This window comes from Chelonia mydas, chromosome 5 (genome assembly GCF_015237465.2).
Source record: "Chelonia mydas isolate rCheMyd1 chromosome 5, rCheMyd1.pri.v2, whole genome shotgun sequence".
NCBI classification, from domain to species: domain Eukaryota; kingdom Metazoa; phylum Chordata; order Testudines; family Cheloniidae; genus Chelonia; species Chelonia mydas.
In genome coordinates, this window is record NC_051245.2 from 132,971,628 (window position 1) to 132,991,761 (window position 20,134).

Below are 20,134 nucleotides of genomic sequence, written 5' to 3' on the forward strand. Positions count from 1 at the left end.
CAAGCACCTTTAGGAGGAGGCGTCCCTCCCTATCAGAAAATCATCTCCCTCCCTCAGCTCAGTGATGGCCTGAATTGCTCCTTCTCCCGGCAGAGCCAGAGGATTGAAAGCAGCAACATCAAACCCCTGTGTAGCTCGCAGGAATGAACACAAACATGCCCTTGTATCTCAACAGATGGTTACTTTTACCCTTGGGAAACTACAAACCTAAAGGGAAAGGTGGTGGCACCAGATCTAAGGAATAAACACAACACAATCATCATCGTTATGCCCATTGTGACTGCAACATCTTTTTATACACGTCTCATTATCATTCGTGCATTCTTTTCTCTGGAGCCGAGACCTTGACTAGACCTTGACCAAGAAATTTGGATCTTGATGAAAATAATCGCCCACCCCTGGTTAATGCAATGGAGTTGACACCCAGGGGGTGTCCCTACATAGGTTCAAGTACTAACAACAATGGCTGCCTTTTAGCCATAGTTTTTAAACAGGGCAATACATTGATACAGACCCCGGGTAAATCATTTCTCAGCATGAGGCCTTCACCCACATGCCTTCAGGCATTGTGCTACCATGGGGACGTTTCATTTCACTCCTCAATTTCACACAGAGACACAATTTCCTTTGCATGGATGATCCATGAACATCAAAACCTCCCTGTGTCTCTTGTCTGAGACAGGGCATTCAATTCCATTGACACTTTCTCCCCTGCAATAGCAAAGGGCAAATGGGGGACATAGCCACCTTCAGCCCTCACACTGAGATATTGTCTCTGCTCTTTCTTTATGCTGCTGTTGTTAGTCGATGGAACATCAAGGATAGAATGCAAGGCTGAGTTCACTCACCAGCCCCTGACAAATGTCAGTGCCCCACTGAAAACCTGACCCCTGCTATTGGAATGATAGGCTGGAGATCTGAATGGGAAAGGGACTGTCTGAATTGTCAAGGTCGGGAACGAACAACAATCTACAGCAATGTCATGAACACAAACACACTCTAATCATGCTCCAGACGGAAGGGAAATGGGCAGGAATTCCTACTGTCCAGCAATGGACACACTTACGCTCCTGCACAGCAGTGAGTGTGTCGGGGAAGCTGGTCTGAGCAAACAATCTGAAGTGATAATTCAGTGAGAAGAGAATCATAGTGTAGTGAGACAATTGTCCATCAGGTACTTGTGGCTGAGTGGTTAAGGGGATGGACTAGAAACCCCTTGGGGCTTTCCTACGTAGATTTGAATCCTGGCACCTATGGAAACATTGAACTGTTCTCATTGCTGTAGTCTTTTTGCCGGAGCATCCATGGTGCCAACTGGAGGTAGATCTGGTCTCACTCTTACGCTGGCTACACTTAAAAAGCTCCTATAGCACTTTGGAGTAGAGAGTTGCTGCAGTGACTGGAGGGGATTTCCCACTGCTCTAGCTACACTGAGAGAATACAGAGACTGAATTCCCACTCCACCTGCTGAAGTGAAGAAACAGGTTGACAGAGCCAGAAGAGTACCCAGAAGTCACCTACTACAGGACAGGCCCAACAAAGAAAGTAACAAAACACCACTAGCCATCACCTTCAGCCCCCAACTAAAACCTCTCCAGCACATCATCAAGGATCTACAACATATTCTGAAGGACGACCCATCACTTTCACAGATCTTGGGAGACACTCCAGTCCTCGCTTACAGACAGCCCCCCAACCTGAAGCAAATACTCACCAGCAACTACACACCACACAACAAAAACACTAACCCAGGAACCTATCCTTGCAACAAAGCCCGATGCCAACTCTGTCCACATATCTATTCAGGGGACACCATCACAGGGCCTAATCACATCAGCCACACTATCAGAAGCTTATTCACCTGCACATCTACCAATGTGATATATGCCATCATGTGCCAGCAATGCTCCTCTGCCATGTACATTGGCCAAACAGGACAGTCTCTACATAAAAGAAAAAATGGACACAATTAAGATGTCAAGAATTATAAGATTCAAAAACCAGTCAGAGAACACTTCAGTCTCTCTGGTCACTCGATTACAGACTTAAAAGTCGCAATATTACAACAAAAAAACTTCAAAGACAGACTCCAACGAGAGACTGCTGAATTGGAATTAATTTGCAAACTGGACACCATTAAATTAGGCTTGCATAAAGACTGGGAGTGTGTCATAAATACAAAGGGAAGGGTAAACACCTTTAAAATCCCTCCTGGCCAGAGGAAAAACCCTCCTGCATGGAAATTCGCAAGTCTTCAGAGACCTGAAGAAGTTTTTTTTTTTACCTAAGAGCAACTAGAGGGGTTTTCTGCCTATTTGCCTAGAGAGAAAGGTGTTAAAGGTTTTTTTTTTTTTTTTTTTTTTTTTAGGATTTTTCTGTAGCCTGACAATCACTATCAGAGAATATAGGTATCATATTACAACTGAGCAAAATTTTACAAGCCAAGTTTTTTTCTGTTTGTTTGTTTTATTTCTAACTCTCAGGTGTAAAGTTAGTTAAAAACAGAGAGGCAAAGATGACAGAAACCAAGACACAACAGAAATTGGAGTAAGCCAGACTGGAGGCAGCAAAAGAGGCAGAAAAAGCCCTAGAAGCTGCCCACAGGAGAGAAATGGAGGCAAAGGACAAAGAAATGGAGGCAGCGAAAGAAGCAGAAAAAAACCAAGAGGCTGCCCACAGGAGAGCTATGGAGGCAGAAAAAAGCAAGAGGCTGCCCACAGGAGAGCTATGGAGGTAGAAAAGAACCAATGGGCTGCCCAGAGGAGAGCTATGGAGGCAAGGGCCAAAGAACTGGAGGAGAAGGAAAAAGAGAGGAAGCATGCAGAGGAGGAAAAGGAAAAAGAGAGGAAGCATGCACTGGAGATGGAGAAGGCAAAGGCTCAGCAGAATATACCAACAAACCCAAGCAATCCTTCTCCAGGTACCACTTCCCATCCCAGAAAGGTCCCCACCTACAAGGCAGGCAATGATACCAAGGCCTTCTTAGAAAACTTTGAAAGGGCCTGCCTAGGGTACAGCATCTCTACAGACCAATACATGGTACAGCTGAGGCCACAACTCAGTGGACCCTTAGCTGAGGTGGCGGCTGAAATGCCGAAGGAACACATGAACAAGTATGAACTGTTTAAAACCAAGGCAAGAGTCAGAATGGGGCTAACCCCTAAGCATTCCCGTCAGCAGTTCAGAGCCCTAAGGTAGGAACAAGACATGTCATTTACCTGACATGCCAACCACATTGTGAAACATTGGGATGCCTGGATATCAGGAGCAAGTGTTAAATCTCCAGAAGATTTGCCCTTCCTAATGCAAATGGAGCAGTTCTTAGAGGGTGTTCCTGAGGAAATAGAAAGATACATCCTAGATGGGAAGCCCAAAACTGTAATCGAGGTGGGGGAGATTGGAGCCAAATGGGTGGAGGTGGCAGAGAAGGAAAAAACTGGTTGCAGTGGGAGCGGATACCAGAAGGGACAACCTCAGACCACACCCTATTACTGGGGGCAGCCCAAGAGCCCACCTACCCCCAAGGAACCCTCCAGCCACCTTATCGTCCTGCCACACCGTTCTCCAGCAACCCACCTCACCCCAATGACCCGTCAGCTGGATGATGTTTTAAATGTAATGAGCTGGGGCATGTAAAGGCCAGCTGCCCCAAGAACCCCAACAGATTACAGTTCATTGCACCGGAATCACACCAGAGGTCCTCAGGCCCAGATACCTCCCGGTTACCCTTGAAGTGGAGGGAAACTGAGAGTGTGGGCGGGAAGAAGGTCACTGCGTGGAGAGATACCGGAGCACACGTGTCAGCTATCCATGCTTCCTTAGTGGACCCCAGTTTAATCAACCCAGAGATCCAAGTGACGATTCAACCCTTCAAGTCCAACTCTTTCAATTTGCCTACAGCCAAGTTGCCTGTCCAGTACAAGGGCTGGTCAGGAACGTGGACTTTTGCAGTCTATGATGATTATCCCATCCCATGCTGTTGGGGGAAGACTTGGCCAATCATGTGAAGCTAGTCAAGAGGGTGGGAATGGTCACCCGCAGCCAGGCTAAGCAAGCTGTCGTGCCTAGCTCTGTTCCGGAAACTTCTACCAGGACCCGGTCAGAGCTGATGGACCCGGACCCCACGACAATGTCTGCAAGAGCAGTAGTGGATCCAGTCCCAGAGACCCAGACAGAGCCAGACCCAGAACTGGAACTGGCAGAACAACTAGCGCCAGACCCATTGCCAGCACTGAAGCCAGTACTTGCAACCCCAACACCAGAGGGGCCCACCAAACCTGAACCAGCAGCAGCCCATAACCCTACACAAGAGGCTCAGCCAGTGCCTGAATCCCAACATAGTGCACCAGCGGAGAGCGGTTCACAGTCAACAGAAACAGCTCCATCCCCTATATCGCTTCCAGAGGGACCAAGCCTAAATCCACAATCCAATGAGGAACTGATGTCTCCAGCATCAAGGGAACAGTTCCAGACCAAACAGGAAGCAAACGAAAGCCTCGAGAGAGCTTGGACGGCGGCACGGAGCAACCCACCGCCTCTCAGCTCTTCTAATCGATCCAGGTTTGTTGTAGAAAGAGGACTTTTATACAAGGAAACTCTTTCTGGTGGACACCAGGAAGACTGGCATCCGCAGAGACAGTTGGTAGTTCCAACTAAATACCGGGTCAAGCTCTTGAGCTTAGCCCACGATCATCCTAGTGGCCATGCTGGGGTGAACAGGACCAAAGACCATTTGGGGAGGTCATTCCACTGGGAGGGAACGGGCAAGGATGTTTCTACCTATGTCTGGTCTTCTGAGGTATGCCAAAAAGTGGGGAAACCCCAAGACCAGGTCAAAGCCCCTTTCCAGCCACTCCCCAACATTGAAGTTCCATTTCAGCGAGTAGCTGTGGTATTCTGGGTCCTTTTCCAAAAAAGACACCCAGAGGAAAGCAGGACATACTGATTTTCATGGATTTTGCCAGCCGATGGCCGGAAGCAGTAGCTCTAAGCAACACCAGGGCTAAAAGTGTGTGCCAGGCACTAGCAGACATTTTTGCCAGGGTAGGTTGGCCCTCCGACATCCTCACAGATGCAGGAACTAATTTCCTGGCAGGAACTATGGAAAGCCTTTGGGAAGCTCAAGGGGTTAATCACTTGGTTGCCACCCCTTACCATCATCAAACAAATGGCCTGGTGGAGAAATTTAATGGGACTTTGGGAGCCATGATATGTAAATTCATAAATGAGCAATCCAATGATTGGGACCTAGTGTTGCAGCAGTTGCTCCTTGCCTACAGAGCTGTACCACATCCTAGTTTAGAGTTTTCACCATTTGAACTTGTATATGGCCACGAGGTTAAGGGGCCATTACAGTTGGTGAAGCAGCAATGGGAGGGCTTTACACCTTCTCTAGGAACTAACATTCTGGCCTTTGTAACCCACCTACAAAACACCCTCCGAACTTCTCTAGCCCTTGCTAAAGAAAACCTACAGGATGCTCAAAATGATCAAAAAACCTGGCATGATAAACATGCCAGAGAGCGTTCCTTCCAAGTAGGGGACCAGGTCATGGTCTTAAAGGTGCTCCAGGCCCATAAAATGGAAGCGTCGTGGGAAGGGCCTTTCATGGTCCAGAAGCGCCTGGGAGCTGTTAATTATCTCATAGCAAAGATGAACCTCTCCATGACCCTGGGGCGTATGCAGCGACAGCAGATCCAGGAGCTGTGCACTAGCTATGCACTGACGTTCTCAGCCACCCCAGGACTGACTGAACGAGCATACCACTCCATTGACACAGGTAATGCTCACCCAATTAAAGTCCAACCTTACCGGGTGTCTCCTCAAGCTAAAACTGCTATAGAACGGGAGATCCAGGACATGCTACAGATGGGTGTAGTCCACCTCTCTGGCAGTGCATGGACATCTCCAGTGGTTCTAGTTCCCAAACCAGATGGGGAGCTACGTTTTTGCGTGAACTACCCTAAGTAAATGCTGTAACTCGCCCAGACAACTATCCAATGCCACGCACAGATGAACTATTAGAGAAACTGGGACGGGCCCAGTTCATCTCTACCTTGGACTTAACCAAGGGGTACTGGCAGGTACCGCTAGATGAATCCGCCAAGGAAAGGTCAGCCTTCACCACACATGTCGGGCTGTATGAATCTAATGTACTCCCTTTTGGGCTGCGGAATGCACCCGCCACCTTCCAAAGACTTGTAGATGGTCTCCTAGCAGGATTAGGAAAATATGCAGTCGCCTATCTTGACGATGTGGCCATATTTTCGGATTCCTGGGCAGAACACCTGGAGCATCTACAAAAAGTCTTCGAGCGCATAAGGGAGGCAGGACTAACTATTAAGGCTAAGAAGTGTCAGATAGGCATCAACAGAGTGACTTACCTTGGACACCAGGTGGGTCAAGGAACTATCAACCCCCTACAGGCCAAAGTGGATGCTATCCAAAAGTGGCCTGTCCCAAAGTCAAAGAAATAGGTCCAATCATTCTTAGTCTTGGCCAGATATTACAGGCGATTTGTACCGCAATACAGCCAAATCGCCCCCCACTGACAGACCTAACCAAAAAGAAACAACCAAATGCCGTTCAGTGGACCGAAGAGTGTCAGAAGGCCTTTAACCAGCTTAAAGCGACACTCATGTCTGACCCTGTGCTAAAGGCCCCAGACTTTGACAATCCATTCCTAGTAAGCACAGATGTGTCCGAGCTTGGTGTGGGAGCAGTTTTAATGCAGGAAGGACCGGATCAAGAATTGCACCCTGTAGTGTTTCTCAGCAAGAAGCTGTCTGAGAGGGAAAGCAACTGGTCAGTCAGCGAAAAAGAATGTTACGCCATTGTCTACGCTCTCGAAAAGCTACGCCCATACGTTTGGGGATGGCGTTTCCACCTGCAAACCGACCATGCTGCGCTACAGTGGCTTCATACCGCCACGGGAAATAACAAAAAACTTAGTTGGTGGAGTTTAGTGCTCCAAGATTTTGATTTCGACATCCAACACATCTCAGGAATTTCTAACCAAGTGGCTGATGCACTCTCCCGTGAAAGTTTCCCAGAATCAACTGGTTAAAATCGTCCTTGAGATGTGGAAAATATTGTTAGTCTTTATATACTTGGTAGTATATTTAGAGGTGCATATGTCTTATTAACTCTGTTTTCTCCTAGAGCTCCAGGAAGAAATCCCAGCCAGCATTTCACCCTATCTGTGATTTGGGGGACGTGTCATAAATATAAAGGGAAGGGTAAACCCCTTTAAAATCCCTCCTGGACAGAGGAAAAACCCTTTCACCTGTAAGGGGTTAAGAAGCTAGGATAACCTCGCTGGCAAAAATGACCAAAGTGACCAATGAGGAGACAAGATACTTTCCAAAGCTGGAGTGGGGAGAAACAAAGGCTCTCTCTCTCTGTGTGATGCTTTTGCCAGCGACAGAACGGGAATGGAGTCTTAGAATTTAGTAAGTAATCTAGCTAGATATGTGTTAGATTCTGATTTCTTTAAATGGCTGATAAAATAAGCTGTGCTGAATGGAACATAGATTCCTGTTTTTGTGTCTTTTTGTAACTTAAGTTTTTGCCTAGAGGGATTCTCTGTGTTTTGAATCTAATTACCCTGTAAGGTATTTACCAACCTGATTTTACAGAGGTGATTCTTTTACTTTTTCTTCTATTAAAATTCTTCTTTTAAGAATCTGAATGCTTTTTCATTGTTCTTAAGATCCAAGGGTTTGGGTCTGTGTTCACCTATGCAAATTGGTGAGGATTTTTAACAAAGCTTCCCCAGGAAAGGGGGTGTAAGGTTTGGGAGGATTCTGGGGGGAAAGACGTTTCCAAACGGGCTCTTTCCCAGTTATATACCTGCTAGACGTTTGGTGGTGGCAGCAATAAAGTCCAAGTGCGAAAGGTAAAATAGTTTGTATCTTGGGGAAGTTTTAACCTAGGCTGGTAAAAGTAAGCTTAGGAGGTTTTCATGCAGGTCCCCACATCTGTACCCTAGAGTTCAGAGTGGGGAAGGAACCTTGACAGAGTGGATGTGTCATTATACAAAGTAAAACTATTTCCCCTTGTTTATTTCCCCCTGCCCACACACACACACACACACTGTTCCTCACACGTTCTTGTCAACTGCTGGAAATGGTCCACCTTGATTATCACTACAAAAGGGTTTTTTTTGTTTTTGTTTTCCTCTTCTCTCCTGCTGGTAATAGCTCACCTTAACTGATCACTCTCATTATAGTGTGTATGGTACCACCCATTGTTTCATGTTCTCTGTGTATATAAAATCGTCCTACTGTGTTTTCCACTTCATGCATCCGATGAAGAGGGCTGTAGCCCATGAAAGCTTATGCTCAAATAAATGTGTTCGTCTCTAAGGTGCCACAAGTCCTCCTGTTCTTTTTGTCTGTGTTGTTGTTGTTCTCTCAGCTGGAGAGATACAGAGAGCAGCAGGGTACGCTGTAAAGCTTGGACCAGGTATGAAAAATCATCAGCATCATACCTAGAAATCAGCCATTTGGAACCACAGATATGCAAGTAGAACAGGAAACGTTTAGTTTAGACGTGATCAGGTTTATCTCTTTATTTTGGGCTTGTGGATTCCTCTGTGCTAAACACAGGTGATTTTGTAACCTTTAAGCTGGACCCCAAGAACGCCATTCTTGGTGCTGAATCCTTGCAGCTGCTCTTTTAATATCTAGCAACTGCCTGATTTGCCACATGTTCTTTCTTTCTTTCTTTCATTCTTTCTTTCTTAATAAAATTTACCTTTTTAAAGAACATGCTTGGATTTCTGTGTCTTAAGAGGTCTGTGCACATGTTTTTCAGTTAGTTGGTGCCAACAGCAGATTTCTTTTTCTTTTCCTTTTCTCAGCTCTTCCCCGGAGGCGGGGAGGAAAGAGCTTGGGGGTACCCCACAGGAAGGAATTCCCAAGTGCACCTTCCTGGGCTCTCAAAGGGGTTCTGCACTTGGGTGGTGGCAGCATTTACCAACCGAAGGCCAGGAGGATCTGTAACCATGGGAGTTTAATACAAGCCTGGAGTGGCCAGTATTAATTTTTAGAGACCTTGTGGATCCCCACCTTCTGCACTCAAAGTGCCTGAGTGGGGAATCAGCCTTGACAGCATCCCAGATGGGGAAGTTTCCCATTAGCCTGGCTCCCCAGACCAGGAGAGACCGGCCCAGGGCAGTGTCCAAACCTCAGTGATACTAATGCCCACAAAAAGAAAAGGAGGACTTGTGGCACCTTAGAGACTAACAAATTTATTAGAGCATAAGCTTTCGTGAGCTACAGCTCACTTCATTGGATGAATGCAGTGGATCCGATGAAGTGAGCTGTAGCTCACGAAAGCTTATGCTCTAATAAATTTGTTAGTCTCTAAGGTGCCACAAGTCCTCCTTTTCTTTTTGTGTATACAGACTAACAGGGCTGCTACTCTGAAACCTGTCTAAGGCCCACAGTGACGGTACTGCAGCAAGGGGCAAACTTCACAGGCCCCAGAGCCTTGGTACCTCCTCTCCCCGCAAGCGGAGGAGACGAACCAAAAATAGTTCCCAGAAATGATGTAAAGAGCCGAGTGACTTGCAAAAGCAGAGAACATAAAGGGGTTAGGTCATCGTCTGCCTGTGCGTAGATCAGGGGGTGGAGCCAGGACTCCTGGGTTCTCTCCCTTGCTCCGGGAGAGACGTGGGGTCTAGTCGGGTAGAGCAGGGGGCTGGAGCCAGGAGTCCTGGGTTCTCTCCCTTGCTCCGGGAGAGACGTGGGGTCTAGTGGGTAGATCGGGGGCTGGAGCCAGGACTCCTGGGTTCTCTCCCTTGCTCCGGGAGAGACGTGGGGTCTAGTGGGTAGATCGGGGGCTGGAGCCAGGACTCCTGGGTTCTCTCCCTTGCTCCGGGAGAGAAGTGGGGTCTAGTGGGTAGATCGGGGGCTGGAGCCAGGACTCCTGGGTTCTCTCCCTTGCACCGGGAGAGACGTGGGGTCTAGTGGGTAGATGGGGGGCTGGAGCCAGGACTCCTGGGTTCTCTCCCTAGATGTGCGGCCTCTCTTTGTGCCTCTCTCCCCGGCCGCGGACGGGGCAGGGACGCTGTGGCGGGGCCGGGGTTCCTGCGGTCACTGCCCGCGCAGGGAGCGCGGCGGCGGGTTCATTCACTCCCTCCACACAGGGGTTCAAGGCCCGGGCCCGGCAGACACGGACCGGCCCCGCCAAGGCGCCGCGGGGCGGTCTCCGGCCGGGGGCTGCGGGGGTCGGACGGGAGGCGCTGACGGGCCGGGGGCGGCGGGGACAATGGGGGGGGGGCTGGGAGCGCCCGGCCCGAGCTGTGCCCCCCCTCACGCCGACCGCCCCCAGCAGGGGCAGCGGCCCCCGGCTCCAGCCCTGGCGGGGACCAGCGGGCTCCGGGGAGGCGGGGCCGGGCCGGGCGGAGCGAATCGCTGCCCCGGTCCCCGCAGCCCCGCGGCCGCGTCCCCCCAGCGCCAAACTCCCCGCCCCAGACTATCCTGCCCCGCCGCGTTCTGCCCAGCGACCGGTGACGCAGGAGGGCCTGTGCGTCGCTATTGGCGGGATGTTCCCTCCCCCCAGCCAATCCCTGCCGCGGGGCGGTTCCCCCGGGAGGGGGCGGGACTCGGAAGGGGGCGGGGCCGGGCCTGGACAGGCCGAGGCGACGCGTTCTGCCCAGCGACCGATGACGACTGCAGGTCTCCGCATTGCTATTGGTGGAATGTTCCCCTCTCAGCCAATCCCTGCAGACTGGAGGCTCTTACGGCCAGGAGCTGGCTCAGCGCCCCGGGGAGCTCCCGGGTCCCGGCGCCGCGTCCGGCCGCGCAGCTCGGGGGGTCCGGGCATGGCCCTGGCGCTGCGCCTGCTGCTGCTGCTGGGGGCCGCCGCCCTGCCGGGGGGCCGCTCCCGTGAGTGTCGGGGGGAGACCCCGGGCCGGGGGGGGGGGAGCTGGGGGTCAGGGGGCAGTCGGGCCGGGGGGGGGGTGCGGGGCGGGGGGAGCTGGATGTCGGGGGGGCGGCCGGGCCGGCGGTGTGGGGGGGGGGAGCTGGGTGTCGGGGGGGGGGCAACCGGGCCGGGCCGGGGGGGGGCAGTTCTGGGCTCTGCGTTCAGAGGTGTCAGGAGACCCCCCCGCGCCCCCCCCCGGCACTGAGCGGTCGCTGACAGGGATCAGTGACGTTGCTATAGTGACCAGGGGGAGGGGATCCTGGCCCCCTTGTGCCCGGCGCTGCCGGGGGCTGCGGGGACAATGTGCCGTGGGGGGCTGAGCGCCCCGGCCCGAGAGGTGACCCCGGCATCTCACGCCGACCGCCCCCAGCCGGGAGTGCAGCACCGCTCGGACCGGCACCCTTGGGTGCTGCACCCGCGGACAAGCCCCTCCCGGTCCCGTGAGGCTCCCAGGCTGCGGGGCGTCCCCGGGGCCAGGCGCTGCCCAGGCTGGGTCCCTGCCGCGTCTCCGGGCCGGGCGGGGCTCTCAGACCGAGCCCTGTGGGCAGAGCCGGGCTGACAGAGGGGGGTAAATTGACCCCCATGGCCCAGGGTTCAGTGACGGGACTCTCGGGCTGTTCATGGCTCCCAGAAGGAGCTTCAGTTTGACCCCCAGGGCCTGGACTCCTGAGCCTGGCTTGTCCTCGGCTACGTGGGGCTGAGCTGTGTCCGCCCCCGTCTCCTCGCACCCCCAGTCAGCCATGGGCCTGGGCGGCTGGCGGGTGGGTGTGGGGCCCCCTCTTCAGGGGAGGCGAGCCCCCAGGCCTGCCCCTTCTGCTTGTGCCCCTCCCCCAGCGGCCGGGGCCATGAGTCCCCCTCGGCCGGAGGAGTCCGGGGCCAGCCCACGCCCTGAGTCTCTGCCCTGTCCCCCACCCCACCTGCCTGGAGCTGCCCCGGGCCAGCCAATCAGCAACTCCCCTCCCCAGACCCCAACCCCTGAAGCCCCTCGCTCTCCTCCGGCAGAAGCATTTGCTGTGCCCCACGCAGGTTCCCGGGCAGCCGAGGAGGCTGGGTTTGCTACTCGGCTTCCGGGAGTCCGGGGAGGTCACTGATGAACCCAGGAAGCTGAAGAGCACATCCAGCCTCCTCAGCCCCCCGGCATTGCGTGGGGGATAATAAAGCAAAAACTTCCCTCCACAATCCTGCAACTGGGCGTATGGCGGCAGGGGAAGGCGGAGCCTCCACTGGCCTGTTATACCCGCCACGCCTGCCCATGGCAATGGGTCATATCTGTCGTGGATGCTCATCTTTAGAGGTGTCATCCTAGGGAAGAGATGTTAACCCCCTTTCTGTCTCTGGCTGCGTGTTGGTGCCACGCGGGGGTGGAGGGGGGGGGGAACACAACTTTGGAGCCCCTGGAAATGTGCATTAATCAGGTCTTAGTTTGGGCGTGAGCTCCCGTTGCAGAGAACAGAACAGGTGCTGCGTTTGTGCCGTTAGGATGTCCTGTAGCTGCCGGATAAAGAGCTTCCGGATCCCATTGAGGGTGGGGTGGGGTGAGGAGAGGGGAAGGCACATCGTGCTTTTCCAGGCATGGATTTGAATCTTCCTTGTTCTCCATGAGGCAGCCGCTCAGACCCTGGGGAGCTCAGCAGCCCGTATTGAGCTGCGTGAGGCTGTGGGGTGGAGTTGGGGTATGTTCGAAGTGGTTTAAGGTGCATTGGTGCCCTCGTGTCACCTCAGTAACAGGCCTGGTTTAACGTAAACAGGGTTAGGCCCCCATGCAGCCTGGCCCTATGGGGTCGAGTCATGTTAGGGACCAGGAACGAAAGCAGAGAAGTGGGGGTGTATGTGTCAGGTTATCCCTGCAGCAATGAGGCAGGAGGCCGTCGTGTCAGGAGGTCACACCCAGAACTGGTGTCACTCCAGTGGTGCAGAGCTTTGGCCTGGGGCCTGCAGGGCTGGGTGTGTGTGTGTGGGCAGAGGAGGACGTTGATGAGGATCAGAGAGAGTCTGGGCCAAGCTCACATTCTCACTGGCTGGTTTGTCTTTTTTAATGCGTTACATCCAGCACCAACTCCCATGGGTGCCTGGCTGGGCCTTCGCTGAAAGAAAAATCCTCTGTGCCCATTACATTAGAGGTGACCTGAGAAGGGGGAAATAGGGGGTCCATTTCTGTTGCTGCCTAAGGGATAGCAAAGGCCGGAAAGGGTTTTTTCCCCTCCTTGTTTTCTTGTAAGTATCATCTTCCCTGTTTTGCTGGAGGTCTGCTTGGAGCAGCAGAGACCTGGGGTGGGAATTCTCAGCCCTCAAATGAAGGGCCACTGGGTGTAGAATCTTTACCAAGGACAGCTTTTCTTTCTTCTGCTCGACAGGTGTTTGGTTAAGTAGGGCCTTTTCTACACTTCAGACTTGCTCTGGTTTAATTAAACTGGTGCAGATAAATCAGTGCAAACCCCTTTGTGGGCCCTCTTATTTTGGTTTCACTGTGGCCTTTTTTAGTTTAGCTTAAACTGATTCCCAGCAACTTAACCTGAACTGAAAAAAAGCTTCTGTTCCATCAGAATACAAGTGTCCACGTGGGGCTTTGTGCCGGTTTAGCTGAATCCGTTGTGTTTAGTTACACTGGTGCAACTCTCCATGTGGACAAGGCCCAACTTAACCAACAGTGTCCACGTGGGGCTTTGTTAGTCTCTAAGGTGCCACAAATAGTCCTCCTTGTTTTTCCTTTCTTTGAGGTTTTTAAGGTCAGACTTGACAAAGCCCTGGCTGGGATGATTTAGTTGGGGCTTTGAGCAGGGGGTTGGACTAGATACCTCCTGAGCTCCCTTCCAACGCTGATCGTCTATGGTTCTATGAAGCTGGAGTCAAGGTTTGAAAATATTTACTGGAGTTCCTCTCCTGCTGAATTTAAGCCCTGGTTATACTGCCACAGAGTGTTCCCCTACATTTACAGCAATAAGCTATGCTGGTGTAAAGCACGGCTGTACCGATAGACCTGCACTCACACTAGGGGTTTTATTTAATCAGTTTGATAAACTAAAACTATTTTGCTATTTAACTATTTTGGTCAAAAGAAACAAGCAAAAAAAGTAATAGTTTAAAGCCGAAGAAAAACGGTGTGGAGCTGGCCTCAGTGTAGGGTTGCCAACCCTCCAGGATTGTCCTGGTGTCTCCAGGAATTAAAGGTTAATCTGGAATTAAAGATCGTGTCCTGTGATGAAACCTCCAGGAATGTGTCCAACCAGAACTGACCATTACGATGAGTGTAATGTGTTCGGGGCAGGGACTGTCCCTTGCTCTGTCTGCACAGCCCCAGCCCCCACATAGTTAAAGCTGGACTGTGCTGCCACGACATGAAATAATAATTCCTTCCCCTCTCATGTTCTCGGGGTACACGCCCGCCCCTCAAGTTCTCCAGCTCACTGTCAAGTCTTTCACGAAAAACAGGCCCAACAAGACGGGCCTTTCTAGTGGGAAAAGCAAGCCAATTTAAAAAGTAAAGCTCCCTGCTATCCTCATCCTCTGTTATTTATTATTGTTTTATGGCGGCACCCAGGCACACAAGTCCTGGACCCCACCGTGCCAGGCGCTGTACAGATACAAAACAAAATATGGTCCCATCGGCGTATCAGGCAGATGGGGGATTAGAAGGAGACCGCACTGGCCAGAGTGACAGGCTGTGGTTTCAGAGCACCAGTGGTCTCATGGTTATCCAGGTTTTTAAGCATCCTGCCAGAGGAGCGTGTTGAGGAGGGTGTGGAGGATAATGAGGTAGTTTTGCAGACATTTACCAGGAGCTCCTCCGAGGCATGAGGGGGTAGCAAGGGACATGGCACAAAGGGGCTTGTGTGAAAATTTAACAAGTGGGTGATGGAGGCTGGGATCATGTGGTGTTTAGAGTTGACATTTCGGTAGCAAATGAGAGATGACAGGTCGGTTGGGGATAGGCTACGAAGAGCCTCACAGCTGAAAATAGGCAGCTTCTATTTGATGAGAAGGAGGAGCCAGTGGAGAGAGGCAAAGAGGGAAGTGACATGGTCAGATCAAGGAGCTAGGAAACGATCTTTTCAGCTTCTTCTGAAGGGATCTGAGTGGGCTAAGTCTGCGTTTGTCAAGGCCAGAGAAAAGGATGTTGTAGCAGTTGAGACACGAGATGCTGAGAGCCTGGGCGAGAGGTTTAGCTGTGGGGGTGGACAGGAAAGGCAGTGTCTTAGAGATGCTCTGCAGAAAGAGTCAGCAAGATTTAGGCATAACCTGGATGTGAGGACCTAGAGAGAGCTCCAAGTCAAAGATGACACCCAGGTTACGGTCCTGAGTGGCAGGCAGGATGGTGACGTTGTCCACAGTGACTGACAAAGGAGGTAGAAGGGAGGTCTTGGGAGGAAGATTGGGAACTCTGTTTTAACCACATTGAGCTTGAGCTGATGACGAGAAAGCCACAAGGAGATGTCAGAGAGACAGGCCAAGATTTTAGTTTGTGCTGAAAGAGACAGTTCGGAAGTGGATCGGTAGATCTGTGAGTCATCAGCATGGAGATGGTAGTTGAATTTGTGTTTGCAGATGACTTTGCCCAGAGATAAGGTGTAGAGGGAGAAGAGAAGGGGACCATGACAAAACCCCACAGAAAGCTGGAGGGGGATAAGGAAGATCCTCTGACGGACATGGTGAAGGAGTGATTAGAGAGGTCAGAGGAGACCCAGGAGGGGACAGAGATAAAGAAGCCAAGGGGGACAAGGTATCAAGAAGCGCCTGGTAAATGGTGTCAGAGGCGGCTGGCAAGCCAAAGAGGGTGAGGATGGAGCACTGATTTTGAGTCTTAGTTAGGAAGAGTCATTAGAGACTTTGGCAGGAGCGATTTCCCTGGAGTGCCAGGGGTGGAAGCCGGGGTGGGGAGGGTCTTGGAGGGAATGGAGGACAGGAACTCCAGACAGCGATTGCTGAGGCACATTCAATGAGTTGAGAGATGAAAGGGAGGTGGGGCTGTAGCTAGAGAGGCAAACCGAGTCGAGGGTCTTTACGATGGAAGGTGCTGAAGTGTGTTCATATTGTGAGGGGGAAAGAGCCAGAGGAGAGTGAGAGGTTAAAGAGAAGAGTAAGGGAGGGAGGAGAGCGGGTGTGAGGGAGATCAGGAGATGGGATGGGGTCTGTGGGGTGAGTGGAGGGGTTAGGAGGAGAGCAGATGGAAAAATGTCCACATCTGCAAGGGAGAGGGAGGTAGGAATTGAAGGAAGGGAAGGAGAGGGGAGGAGGACTGTCATGTTTTATTGTCACGGATCCACATGACTGGTGGTGTCACACGTAAGAACATAAGAACAGCCATACTGGGTCAGACCAAAGGTCCGTTTAGCTCAGTATCCTGTCTTCCGACAGTGGCCAATGCCAGGTGCCCCAGAGGGAATGAACGGAGCATGTAATCATCAAGTCATCCATCCCCTGTTGCCCATAGGGACACCATTCCTGCCCATCCTGGCTAATAGCCATCGATGGACCTATCCTCCCTGAATTAATCTAGTTCTCTTCTGAACCCTGTTAAACGCTGTTTAAACCCTTGGCCTTCACGACATCCTCTGGGAAGGAGTTCCACAGGTTGACACTGTGTTGTTTGAAGAAATGCTTTCTTTTGTTTGTTTTAAACCTGCTGCCTATTAATTTCATTTGGTGACTGCTAGTTCCTATGTTATAAGAAGGAGTAAATAACACTTCCTTATTTACTTTCTCCACATCAGTCATGATTTTATCGACCTTTATTATATCCCCCCTTAGCTGTCTCTTTTCCAAGCTGAAAAGTTCCAGTCTCATTAATCTCTCCTCATACAGAAGCCATTCCATACCCCTAATTGTTTTTGTTGCCCTTTTTTGTTGCCCTTTTCCAATTCCGATATGTCTTTTTTGAGATGGGGCGGCCACATCTGCACGCAGTATACAAGATTTACCATGGATTTATTACTCCTGTTGGAATTCTGCAGTTGTTGCATTTGGAGCCGTAGTAAAATTGCAGAATTCCAACAGGAGTAAAAATTTATGGAGAGGCAATATGATATTTTCTGTCTTATTATCTATCCGTTTCTTAAAGATTCCCAACCTTCTGTTCGCTTTTTTGACTGTCGCTGCACATTGAGTGGATGTTTTCAGAGAACTATCCACAATGACTCCAAGATCTCTTTCTTGTGTGGTAACAGCTAATTTAGACCCTGTCGTTTGATATGTATAGTTGGGATTATGTTTTCCAATGTGCATTACTTTGCAATTCCCAACATTGATCTTCATCTGCCATTTTGTTGCCCAGTCACCCAGTTTTGAGAGATCCTTTTATAGTTCTTCGCAGTCTGCCTGGGACTTAACTTTCTTGAGTAGTTTTGTATCATTTGCAAATTTTGCCACCTCAGCGTTTACCCCGTTTCCCAGATCATTGATGAATATGTTGAAAAGAACTCGTCCCAGTACAGGCCCCTGGGGGACACCACTATTTACCTCTCTCCATTCTGAAAACTGACCATTTATTCCTGCCCCTTGTTTCCTATCTTTTAAGCAGTTACTGGTCGGTGAGAGGACCTTCCCTCTTAACCCATGACTGCTTACTTTGCTTAAGAACCTTTGCTGAGGGACCTTGTCAAAGACTTTCTGAAAATCCAAGTACACTATATCCACTGGATCCCCCTTGTCCACATGCTTGTTGACCCCCTCAAAGAATTATAGTAGATTGGTGAGGCATGATTTCCCTTTACAAAAACCATGTTGACTCTTTCCCAACAAATTATGTTCATCTGTGCGTTTTACAATTTTGCTCTTTACTGTAGTTTCAACCAGTTTGCCCTGTTCTGAAGTAAGGTGTACTGGCCTGTAATTGCCAGGATCACCTCTGGAGCCCTTCTTGAAAGTTGGCGTCCCGTTAGCTATCCTCTAGTCATTTGGTACAGAAGCTGATTTACCTGCGACATCTGCTCTGTTGGGTGGACTGTATCCTGGTCTTAATGACTGAACCATGTTAATGAAGTGTGGGTTCTCAATCATGCGGAGAGGAGAGTTTGTTGCATAAACAAACTGGGTAATGTTTTCATCAATTACCTCTTTTTGTAATCTGCTGGTTCTTCTCACAAATTTATGTATGGTGGTTTCTGGATGATGGAGATCTTTTTTTCTTTTTGCTACAGGTGATACACTATGGCTCTGTGACATACATGATGTGACTGAAACACTGTCATTGGCAGATAACTCTGAAACTATAGAAAATGATGGTGACCTTGAAGGTGGATAGTCTTCAGAATCCTGTATGTTGAGGATGGAGGAACCATCTAGGGCGGGGGTGGGCAAACTTTTTGGCCTGAGGGCCGCATCGGGTTTCGGAAATTCTATGGAGGGCTGGTTAAGGGAGGCTATGCCTCCCCAAACAGCCAGGTGTGGGCCGGCCCCTGCCCCCCGGGACCCCTGCCCCATCCAAACCCCCTGTTCCCTGATGGCCACCCCAGGACCCCTGCCCCATTCAGTCACCCCTTCTCCCTGTTCCCTGACTGACCCCAGAACCCCTGCCCCTGACTGGCCCCCGCCGCCCTGTCCAACCCCCCGCTCCTTCCTGGCTGCCCCCCCAGGACCTCTGCCTCCATTCAACTCCCCTCTTCCCCGCCCTCTAACCGCCCCTACCCCAGCCACGGCCCCGAACTCCCCTGCCCTCTATCCAACGCCCACCCTCCCTGCCCCCTTGCCGCACTGCCTGGAGCACCGGTGGCTGGCAGAGCTACAGCTGAACTCCCGGCTGGAGCCAGCCACGCACCGCACAGCACAGAGCCCCAGGTCCAGCCGGGCTCTGCAGCTGCACTGCCCCGGAGCTCACAGCCCCACTGCCCAGAGCATTGACCAGCGGCACAGTGAGCTGCGGCTGCGGGGCAGGGGGAACAGCAGGGGAGGGCCAGGGGCTAGTCTCTCGGGCCAGGAGCTCAGGGGCCGGGCAGGAGGGTCCCGCAGGCCAGATTTGGCCCGAGGGCCATAGTTTGCCCACCTCCCATCTAGGGGCTGTGCTCCTCTTACCTGCTGCTTACAAACAGGGAAGAATTGGCAGGGGAAGTAAAAGTGGGTGGCAACCTGGGCAGCAGTGACCATGAGATGGTCGAGTTCAGGACCCTCACAAAAGGAAGAAAGGAGAGCAGCAGAATACGGACCCTGGACTTCAGAAAAGCAGACTTTGACTCCCTCAGGGAACTGATAGGCAGGATCCCCTGGGAGGCTAAGATGAGGCGGAAAGGAGTCCAGGAAAGCTGGCTGTATTTTAAAGAAGCCTCATTGAGGGTGCAGGAACAAACCATCCCGATGTGCAGAAAGAATAGCAAATACGGCAGATGACCAGCTTGGCTTAACAGTGAAATTCAGTGAGCTTAAACTCAAAAAGGAAGCTTACAAGAAGTGGAAACTTGGACAGATGACTAGGGAGGAGTATAAAAAAAAAAAAGCTCAAGCATTCAGGGGTGTAATCAGGAAGACCAAAACACAATTGGAGTTGCAGCTAGCAAGGGATGTGAAGAATAACAAGAAGAGTTTCTGCAGGTATGTTAGCAACAAGAAGACAGTCAGGGACTGTGTGGGACCCTTACTGAATGGGGGAGGCAACACAGTGACAGGTGATATGGAAAAAGCTGAAGTACTCTATGCTTTTTTTGCCTCGGTCTTCACAGACAAGGTCAGCTCCCAGACTGCTGCACCGGGCAACACAGTATGGGGAGGAGGTGAGCAGCCCTCAGTGGTGAAAGAACAGGTTAAGGACGATTTAGAAAAGCTGGACATGCACGAGTCCATGGGTCCAGATCCAGTGCATCCAAGGGTGCTTAGTGAGTTGGCTGATGTGATTACAGAGCCATTGGCCGTTATCTTTGAAAACTTGTGACAATAAGCTGGATCTGAGTCAGCAGTGTGCCCTTGTTGCCAAGAGGCCAACGGCATCTTGGGCTGTATTAGTAGGAGCATTGCCAGCAGATGGAGGGAAGTGATTATTCCCCTCTATTCGGCACTGGTGATCTTACAAAACTGGTTGATTGGGCAACAAAATGGTAGGTGAAATTCAGTGTGGATAAATGCAAAGTGATGCACATTGGAAAACATAATCCCAACTATACATATAAAGTGATGGGGTCTAAATTAGCTGTTACCACTCAAGAGAGATCTTGGAATCATTGTGGATAGTTCTCTGAAAACATGCACTCAATGTGCAGTTTCAGAGGGGTAGCTGTGTTAG

General features: G+C 51.1%; 1 protein-coding gene across 4 annotated transcripts in view; it reads left to right on the plus strand.

Annotated features, from left to right (window-relative positions):
* Nucleotides 1–10,738: 10,738 nt before the first annotated feature.
* LOC102945483 (class I histocompatibility antigen, F10 alpha chain-like) overlaps nt 10,739–20,134 on the plus strand; it is a 108,207-nt gene continuing 98,811 nt past the window's right edge. For 3 of the 4 annotated variants that reach the window (XR_006291003.1, XR_006291004.1, XM_043547037.1), the window contains exon 1: nt 10,740–10,895. Coding sequence is in view for 2 of the 4 variants with exons in the window: in XM_043547037.1 (XP_043402972.1) it covers nt 10,832–10,895 (64 nt within the window). In the remaining 2 variants the exon portion in view is untranslated. Of the gene's footprint in view, nt 10,896–20,134 lie in introns of all 4 variants that reach the window. The other variant, XM_037902415.2, reaches the window with a different exon arrangement.